The sequence below is a fragment of the Danio aesculapii genome, chromosome 10, assembly GCF_903798145.1.
Source record: "Danio aesculapii chromosome 10, fDanAes4.1, whole genome shotgun sequence".
In the NCBI taxonomy this organism is placed as follows: Eukaryota; Metazoa; Chordata; class Actinopteri; order Cypriniformes; family Danionidae; genus Danio; species Danio aesculapii.
The window spans coordinates 14529300-14540342 of record NC_079444.1 but is presented as its reverse complement, the minus strand read 5'-3'; the positions used below and the strand labels follow the sequence as shown (position 1 = coordinate 14540342).

Here is an 11043-nt window from a genome sequence, read left to right as displayed (position 1 = left end):
TCTATTTTTGCAACCGGGAACCCGTGTGACGTAGGTTGGTAATTGCTCTATAGCTAGTGTGTGGTGAGAGCACTGGCGCTATTGTCATGTGATTGCCGTCACATCATCTGAATGTATGCTGCACATTGGTGGTGGTGTGGAGAGCCTCCCTCATGATTGTGAAGTGATATGGGTATATGGCCATACATAATAAATGCGCAACATAAATACACACATTGCATTACATTATATCTATACTGTCCTATAAAAAAACAAATGTAAAAAATAATAATAATAAAGTTCTTATGAATCATTCTTTTAAAAATTAAAAATACCGAACACTTGAGTTATAATTTCAGCTACATTCAATTAAATTTCAACTATATTCTGTGAATGTGATTTTAAAGCAACACTTTGTTTTTATTCACTGTGGTTAAACAAATTCCTTCCATGTACTGTATACAGTCAGTAGCTAATTTCTTGATTAATTCGAAGTCTTCTTGTTGTACCCTTGTACTGTTGCTGAGCTCCCCTAGTGGGCCCTCTTTTGCTGTAGCACTGCTTTATATAAGTGTCCGACCCTTTTACTCGTCACGTGACCAAATCCCGAAGCATCAGCGGCGCGCGTCACGTGACCGGGGTCGACAGCAGACATCGGGAGCTGCTCTCCTCCTCCGACTGGGATCTCGTCTATGGTTTTCTCAAGCCCAGGGGTGCAGTTTTTCCGAACAGGTTTGAATTCTCATCATTTTCTTCGTCTTATTTCTTTACAGAGCACTCAGTTAGGAATAAAGCAGTAGGCGAGCACGCCGCGGTGGTATTATCAGATCGCCGTACTGCTGCTGCTGTTGTAAATCGTGAAATGGTGGCAGTGACACAGCCCAGAATGAGCATCGCGGATGAAGGACGCTTGTCTGTTTTAGACGTATATTCGACATGTTCCTATTATATTGTTGATGAACGCGTTTTTATAGCACATATGTTCCAGCTCAGTATTTGATAATTTGAAGTCGAGCCTCTTCATCACCATCCTATTCATTATCCTCCCCATCAACGGAGAAGAAACAGGATGAAACTGGCTGATTCCTCACAGAGCTCTCACTAAACCTTCGACATTTCCGATTATCATTATTATTTGATTATATATGATTCATTTCGATATTACAGTGATGTTTGATTCATTCTATACAGTAAAGCATTGGCCTGTTTTTCGGGGCTCATTCTTCATCATGACTGGCATTAAACACGTTTCCATATGGGTAGTGGTCACATCCCACACTACACACCATTTTACTGTTATAAATGTGCTGTTTTAATAGGATATATTTTTCTTTTTAAATTTAATTTAGCCTTTTACTTTAAGATTTGGGAATGTAAGTAAGTAACAGGAGCTGAACATGCATAAAGACTGAGATTTTACATGCATAATATTATCAATTATATTAGTAATCTATGTTTTTTGCGTAAGAAAAGCAAATATTAGGAAATAAGATGATATTCTTTGACAGTGTTGCCAGTTAATACGTGCAATTATTGTGTAATTACTCTGTAAATGTAATTAATGATACATCTTCAGTTAGGTTGTGTTTCTTATTTATTTGATTTTATCATATTATTTTGTAATAATAATGTCATGTGAAAATAGTTATTGCACTATTCAGCCTCCACAAATAAATATTTTTAAATCTAAAAGTATATCTTTTCTCTAAAATCTTTTTTTAACCACAGTATAGTAATATATAATATATTATAATAAACAAATTTAGAGTATTGACTCAATATTCTGACTTTGATTGTACATTTCAGAATTACAATTTCTTGATATAATTAACATATATATATATATATATATATATATATATATATATATATATATATATATATATATATATATATATATATATATATATATATATAAAAAAATTGAGTTCACAATAGATAAATTAATGAAACACACATTTCAAATTCAGACAACTGCAGAATCATTAGCCATTCCCCAGCCTGTATTTAACATCTTAAGAATTGTCAAACTGTCAAAAGAAATTTGTCTGGGATAAACTGTTTATTGTATTTTCAATTTTGTAGATACGATTCAGAATAAAATAACTGGTGTAAAACATATGGCAAATACAGCTTATGCACTGCATTCCTTTGGATTTGTGGATTATTTTTCTAGCATCTCTCATTAAATGTCTCAGAGATTCAAAGTGTTTAGAGCTCTAAAGGATTTATTTGTGGTCTCCAGAGAGCCTTTTATTTCAGGAAAAGGCTTGATTTCTATTAAAGTCCCCTTTCAAATGTGTCAAACCTTTATGGTTGCCAAAACTTGTTAGATCTCCTTTCCAACATCATTGGCACATCAGGACCATCGCCAGTAGATATGCTTAATCGTCACTGAGCAACACCTTTTGAGGCTTTAACAGCTTTCAGAGGCATTATTTCCCGTCAGACTGTAATCCAAGTGCTGGATTTAAGCTCCTGCCTACTAAATGCTTTTCTTTCTTGTTGTTTTGTGTCAAAATGACAGCCAGCATTTTAATTCTTTAACTGTTTGAATATGCACTCTTTTTACAAGATGGCAAATTTGCATCATCTGCATTCTAATTCCCTGAAATATTTAGATTTAAAACAAATGTATGTATATTTATAAAGCTTTATTTTCTATTATTTCATCTTATTTTCTATTATTCCATACAATACAACTCTACTCAATTTAAAAACTTCACAGCTGAGGGGTTAAATGTAAGTTTAAACCGATTTGTTTTACTGATTTTGACTTTGAGTTCTGTATCGAATACCAGAAGGGAAAAGATAAAACTTGTGGTGCATTAGGATGGGAACCATCTGACAGAATACTCTGTGCTTTACTCAAAACTAGTCTATAGTATAACTGAGCCACAGTCATCTGTTTTCTCCCTGTTATTTTCTACTAGGTACACAATTTTCTCCAAACAACTTATGTTGCTTCAAAATCCTGGAGAATTGAAGCAACAAAGCAAAGAAAAAGATAACAGTAACGGAATGTATGAACTGTAAAACATGCACATGAGGGATTTATCTATATTAAATGATCTTGATTTCATTACACAATAATTACTCAATAACTCTTGTCATAACTCTTATTTTGAAATACTTTGAAAAGTATAATCATTTCTTGCCATCTGCTGATTTAGAAAAACACCAACATCAACAGCATTAACATTATAAAATAACCATTTTCTGAATTCACTATGAGTAAATTGTCATAAATAGGTGGCATTTATTGATCTTCAATGTTCAACAGCACCACTTTCACCACTTTGAATTTCACCCTATTACTTGCAAGTAAAGACTAGGCATGGGCCGGTATAATATTCTAATGGTATGATAACCTTGGATAAAAATATCACGATTTCACGATATAGTGATCTGATTACTGCTGTAAAATATATTCTTTTTAAATGTCTGGGTAAAAAAACAAAAACTTTTTCCCCTTTGAAAACAATATATTTTATTTTTGAAAGATTTATGGTATTTTGGAGCATTAAACACATCAGGCTATATAATTCAATGTCTTCATTTGTTTCAAAAGCACTGATTTCTTTACAAAACTTTTACAGACTTTTCCAAGCCACGGTATACCTTGAAAACGTTTATTGTCCCATGCCTTGTAAGGACAACACTTGCAAATAAAAAATGCTGGCAAATGAATTGCAATTAGTGCAAACACAGAAACAAGCTGCAAAGATTCAATATATGCTGCAAACCACAACAGAACCAACTGTTGTGGTTTACAGGAGCTCAAGGTACATGTGTATCGACACAAGAGGACAGAAAGGACAATGAAATAAGTGAGATTGAGAGATAAAATAAAGAACCACTCAGTGGTTTTGTTGACTTCTAGGAAAGTGAGTTTTTGTTTATTCTATGGTCCTACTTAAATGATTAAAATCCTAAATAATCTCATGAAAATCAACCAATGTCAGATGCAGGCTGGAGTTATTCTCAGAGCTGTGAGTGAACAAAGAAGTAGCATGTACTATTTCATTTTTTTTTTCACTTAACATGTATTTTTTTTTTTTCTTCCACAACTTGCTTGTTTTTTTCAGCCAGGTCATGTCATTAAAGATGGAAATGGATGCCAGTGGAGCGTCTAGGGCACCCATATCTGTTCTGCCTGCAGCTGAGGTCAAAAGCACCCTGAAGCCTGAAGCCGATAAACCCCGCTGCTCCAGCACTCCCTGCTCCCCCATTAAAAGTACTGTCTCAGGATACCAGATCCTTCACATGAACTCCAACTATCTTGTGGGCTTTACAACTGGCGAGGAGCTTCTCAAATTAGCCCAGAAATGGTCAAGTCCTGACAGCAGCAACACAGAGGCCTTGCCCAGCCCTATTAAAAAGCCTGTGGATTTAGGTCTGCACCGAGCCTCGCGGATTTACAAAGCCAAAAGCCGTTACTACCAACCGTACGACATCCCAGCCGTCAATGGACGACGGAGGCGGCGCATGCCCAGCTCAGGCGACAGCTGCCTGAAGTCCATAGTGAGCGGGGAGCCAAGCAAGGCTTTACACGGCCCCCTGCCTCTCTGCCTGTTGAAGGGCAAACGGGTTTACTCCAAGTCCCTGGACTACCTCAACCTGGACAAGATGAGCCTCAGGGAGCCGGTGGACACAGAGGTGCTGCAGTACCAGCTGCAGCATCTGAATTTGCGGGGTGAGCGCGTATTCACCCGCAACAAAACATGAGTTCTCACATCAACCTTCACTTGCCCACGGTTGTCTGACTGCATTGTAGGGCCTTCATTTTTACCACTCTGATTACAGGTAGTTCCCCACTAACGCATCCATAGACCACCGATCCTGTTCATTAAGCAGAGGTGTGTGATTAAGCACCATGAGGCCCGGTTCAGCCCAAAGTATACTTTGGACTTTGTGTGTGCGAGAATTCGCATGCAGTGTGTGTGACACAGATTTGATCAGAAGAATAGTATGTGCATATTGTATGCATTCTGCCAGTTTTTGTAACCTCAAGCTGATTCGCACATGCGCTTTAATTTTGTTTTGCACTAATTAATTTGTCCACAAGGTGGCAAAATTGATTAAACTACTGTAGATGGCAAAACCATTTGACGCCCATGTTGATGGGTTCTTAGTTAAGCCTGTATTTATACTTCTGCGTCGTGATCGCCGTACCTCATAACACAAACTTAAACCTAGCTGACGAGCATTTTTACTTCTAATTTATACTACGTTCTGTCCGTGTTGCTCTGCATTAATAGTTCCCAAACGCTAAGTAGTGGGGTTTCCGTGTTCCACTGCGTCAAGATGTTTTTTTAGCCGCCAGTGTTTTGAGTTGCCTACAATGCTACTATAGCAGTACCACAAACTCACACTCATACGGAGAATAAAGTGGCAGGATCTGGTGAATGTTCAACAACTTTAACTATAAAATAAACACCAAACAAAATACCAAATCTGCAAGACTTAAGACTTGTTAAACAAGTCCTGCCACCAGCTTCTCTCTGATCCCCTCTCTGCTCTCCCACATTCGTCACACTAAGCTGACCAATCACATATCTTGGTTACCATTTGTGAGAGGTGCACGGTATGGCAAAGGGTATTCGACTGTGCAATAGCTACACCGGACCTACGGCATACACTCGACTCAGAAATATAAATCGGCATTTATCTACAATCTTAATCTACAAAAAAAGAAAAAACACTGGACATAGATTCATGTTTAAAATGCGCATGTGACTTTATTTTAGATAAAGTATACTTTGGGCTTTTGAGGAAACTTTAAAGGAGTGTTTTCTCAAAAACATAAATTCTGGCGTTATGTACTCACTTTCATGTTATTCCTCCAAACTTCCTCCATTTTGTCTTATGGAACAGCTTTGAAAAATTATGATGATTGCAAGAACCTTTGGCATTGGCATATTTTCAGTCCTCAAAAGCCAAATCATAACCTTTAGTGGTGAACTGGCTGAAATTTGTAATTGTAATCTACTGAAGCTCTTAAAAATCATTTGAATTTTTTCAGTAAATAATTTTAGTCCCGTCACACAAAATTATCAAGTGACTTTGGAAGACTTGAAATATAGCGAACAGATTTGTACTTGTATGGTAGGCCGCACAACTAAAACTTTAGTCACAAAAATATACTGGTATTTGTTAGGGCACTTAATTGGCTAGAATGTGACCTCTGACAATCTGCGCCATGTTTAAAAAAAACACATTAAAGGATAATAAGTACAGAATGTATTTCTGGAGGATTGCAATACTGCAATAAAGTCAAGTAGACTACATGTTTTTAAAGTTTGCATTCGTTAGAAACAAATATGAAATTAGGCCGTGATGATTTAATCGTCTCTAGATCTCTAATTTGCAGGTTAGAGTTCACTAACCATTTAAGGGTTATATTTGCTAATTAAAATTCTGTTATTTATTCACCCTCTAGTCATTCTACATAATGAACTGATCTGGTTTGTAAAAAAAAAAATATGTATATATACTGTGGAAGGCAATGGAGACCAAAAACATATTTTTTTTCAGCAAAGACAGAGATGACTTAAGGTTGAGTAAATGATGACAGACATTTTTAAAGAGCACTCAAACTTTTCCTATTACTTTTTAGGTTTGTAATAATGGTGAGTACATAATGCCATAGAATCTGTTTCTAAACCTCCGCAACTTATTATTGCTAAAAAAGATAGTTCTCCAAAAAATGAAAGATTCTGTCATCATTTACTTATCCTCCACAAAGAAAGAAAGCTAAAAAGAAGCCACAGTATTTGTTGTACCTACTACGAATGTCAGTGGCAACTTTTCTTCAGAATATCTTTAATGTTCAACAAAACAGAGAAACTCATAATCGTTTAGAAGAAGGGTGAACTAGCCTTTTAGAGTTTATGTTATAGGGAATACATTCACTCTAATGGTGAGGACTTTTAAGATCAGCAATAAATGGTGTGGCTTATTTACTTAATTCCCACTGTTGTATGTGTGCGTGTACAAAAAAACGTACAACTTTGGAAATTTAGTGTGAAATATAAGTGCTCTGCTCTGCATTTTAGTCATCTGTTCCCAGTTAACATCCTTTCACTAGCTTGGTAACATTAGCTAACATGTGCTAACATTAGTAAGATCAGGTGAGGATCTTGACTGTTACGCAATTCTTTAAAACAGACTGATAGGCTTTGTGCTAGAGAGGCTTATCTTTGGAGAACCCAAGGCTAACATTAGCATGTAGAAACCATTAATGGCCTTTTCATTTCTTTAATCAGTATTGTACGGGGCACTCACTGGATCTTCTTTAATTACAATGAATATTATATTATTGTTTGAATGAAATGTTTGTTGATGAAGATTGTGACTTTTTTTTTTCATTAATGTCTTTACCCCTTCATGGTGCACATATAGTGGATAACATTGCTATAAAAACCAAAGTCCAGGGGGAAGGAACTTGATTAATTGTTTTTGAACAGCAGACAATCCTTCGCAGTTTTACCCAGTAAGCACTGTTAACCGCTTATGGGATGTTATTTCCTCATTTTAGTGATGTGTGTGTGCTTTTAAAGGTTTTTTTTACATCTCTGTCACAATACTAGCATCAAACATTCAACTATGAGATTCATACCAGAATGATGTTTCTTTGGGATCTGTTAGTATTGTGTCACTTAACTTCATTTTTGCATTTACATGACACAATTTTCCACCAACAGGAAAACTTTTGTATGCATATTGGCTGCTCATTTCTGTTACAAACGAAAACGTTTCTTTGTAAATGCCAACATTATTCCGTCTATGTAAAAAAAAAACGTGAATTTGTGGAAACAAAGTGTATTACATGTTCAGTTCACAGGTATTTGTGAGCACACGGGGTGTATTCCAGAAAGCCAGTTTTTCTTAACTACACATTAAACTTGAATAACTATAAACCTGCTTACCTGAGGTATACCAGTTACAAATGCCAGTAAGACATTCTCAATAGAATGCAGAAACCACGTCATCATGGAAACAGACACCAAAAACCTCTTCTTTCTTGGTTTAATAGTGAGTTAAGAGCAATTCGTACAGAATACTAGGGCTGTGCGATTAATCAAAATCGAATCGCAATTTGAAACGTGATTAGTTATTCGCAAGATGCTGCTATATTAAAGCTATATATATATATATATATATATATATATATATATATATATATATATATATATATATATATATATGTATATATATATATATATATATGTATCAGTGACGTGCGGTGAGGTTTGTGGCTGGTGAGGTACTGACACTTTCAAAGTCAAAAGTCAGATTTTCAAACAAATCCACCCGATATATTTGCCACTACCGATTGTGTTTCAAATCTCATATCAGCATTCTTTTATACACATGGCAGGTACAAATTGGGCGAAAGAAGAATGTAAAATGTATAGCGGCTAAATATGCCTCCCAAATAACACCCAACTGGATGATACAGACAACTATAACAAGCGACTACACAGCACCACGGCGGCTGCGCTCTCTCTCATTCACACACACACAAACAAACAGCACCACGGCAGATGCGAGCGCTCTCTCTCTCTGTGTCTCGTTCAGACACACACACACACACACAGGATTTGCATACTGGTCTTACCTTTACAGTAACGTTACTTGTAAATGAAGTCTTGACTTAAATTACTTTGAAATGATCGCGTTATCTTCTGCCTCGTCCTTTGAAGCTTTATGTCAGATTTTAACACTAAATAAGTGATAGACATACGTGAAATACATAACCTATTACATGGAATTGTAAATTGAGGACGTATAATAAAAATGTCTACAATGTAAAAAAGCATTTTAATAAAGGATTACGTTGGTAGTAAAAAGCTCGGACTGCCTCACCTCTCTTCCTGCGATGTATATATATATATATATATATATATATATATATATATATATATATATATATATATATATATATATACACAGTTGAAGTCAAAATTATTAACCCCCTATTTATTTTTCCCCCCAATTTCTGTTTAACGATGACGTCACATTCGCTGCACGCACTCATGCAAACTAGCGGACGCGTCAAGTATAAACCAGGCTTTACGAGCCAATTGAGTAAGCACACTTTCATTCAGTCCAATCAGAATTGCGCAACCGAACTACGCCCACAATAAAAAAACTAAACAAACAGGAAAGCGCAGACAAATGGGATTATGGTGTCTGCTGCTTCAGAAGCATTAATAGACGTATTAATATCAAAGAAAAACAGCATTTTTAATATGGGAATATTTTGGTTTCAAAGTCACAGACGCCGAACAAAAACAGGTAATCTGTTAGAGCTGTCGGAGAATTCTAATCAAATCTCAATATCTGTCAAAAAAACAAAAACGCAATTAGATATTTTCCTAAAAATGCACAGCCCTACAGAATACGTAATCATATTATATGCATGAAAAATTGTGCCATGCAGAACATAGTAATAGCTTTTTTAAAAATGCACCTTCACCATCTTACTGTCAAATAAAATAATTGTCATGCCAATTTGCTACTATAAACAAAAGCTCACAAACCTTGCCCCACCTCTTCTGAATCTTCTGATTGGTTCAGTGCTTTGGAACTGACATTGAGCTGTGCTGCACTTAAACATTGAAGTTATTCTAGCATGGTGTCTTAATAACACAGCTCTCTTGTACGAGGCACTGCAAAAGACAAAAGCGCAATGATCACAATTAGCTGTCAAGCATGTGTTAACATTAATAAAACAAAACAAAGGAAAAGTAGTGCATTGTATTGGAAAAACACATTCTGTGTAAAATGCCCCTTATATTCATAGGACACGTGTCCACTGAAGCATCTTCTTATCTATTATGTTTTCTGTGTCTTTTCCGACAGTTGGAGAAGCGCTCACAGCTGAGCATTTCTAGAAAAGCACTGGCATTGCAGCTTGGCAAAAACATTTCAATGGACAAGCACCCTTAATGCTCATCAGCCCTTATTGGTTATGTTTGAATTTAAAATCTTGGTCTTAAAGGGGTCCTATTATGCCAGTTTTTACAAGATGTACAAAAAGTCTCTGATGTCCTTAGAGTGTGTATGTGCAGTTTCAGCTCATAAATGCTACACAAATAATGTTTTATAGCTCTTTGAATCTGTCCTTTTTAGGCTTTGTTCCTATGTGTGCCATTTTGGGAAGTTGCTTTAAATTCAAATGAGATTGTGCTCCCAGCACACTTTTCAAAATGTGGTGGAGATATATACGCCTGTGTGTCAGCATAGTGGCAGATTTAAAACTCTAATAGCAGACGGCTGCTTCTCGCTCAGGCCTGTTTATGCTGATGAGGGACTAATAGGCGGGCTTTTCCCCTCTGATGATGTATAGAGAGGAAGAATGTTAATCAAAGTGTTTCTGCAGACTGTTTTTATCTGCAGTGTGATTATAAATAAATATAATTAATTTTAATCTGACTACAGTATATTTACAACTATGTTTAAACCCCCTTATAAAAGTGCTTAATTTTTGCTTTATAGGTCCCCTTAAAATGTCTGTGCCTGCCAAATAACGAATACATGATCATCGCCATTCATCAAAGTTATGCTAAAACAATTGAAGCGCACTCATTCTTTTCTTAGGACAATTTTTTGATCGACTTCAAATACTGACTGCTATATATTTATAGCAACTTATAATTGACTCTCATAAAAATAATACAATTAGACATGATAGTGTTTTGAGAATTATTAATAAGTTGCTATGGTAAATTACATACCCTGAACGTTACCACCATTTTTGGAACCCAAAACCTGATGTTATCAGCTTGCCTGTCTTTAAACTTATCCACATAACCTGCTTTCTGGAACACACCCCAGTACTGTACTGCACAGATCACACTCTTGTTAAGTGTGACGTCACACGAAGCAGTTTCTGGGTCCAAGCACTCTATTAAACTGTATGGGGAGACTCAACAAATTGCAAACGTTTACAAACGATTTTGAAAATCACGATGGCATTAAAGATACCCATGCCTAATATCCTACAACCAGACAGTAATAATTTTTTTATAAATTGTTAAGATATTGGTGTCTGTG

The 11043-nt window shown here is 36.0% G+C and overlaps 1 protein-coding gene across 1 annotated transcript; it reads left to right on the top strand.

Annotated features, from left to right (window-relative positions):
- The first annotated feature begins 622 nt into the window (after nt 1-622).
- On the top strand, nt 623-8117 carry macir (macrophage immunometabolism regulator). The gene is made up of 2 exons (XM_056467616.1): nt 623-711; nt 4068-8117. Exon 2 carries the CDS (start codon nt 4075-4077, stop codon nt 4705-4707), a length of 633 nt encoding a protein of 210 aa, XP_056323591.1. The 5' UTR covers nt 623-711; nt 4068-4074; the 3' UTR covers nt 4708-8117.
- The last annotated feature ends 2926 nt before the right edge of the window (nt 8118-11043 follow it).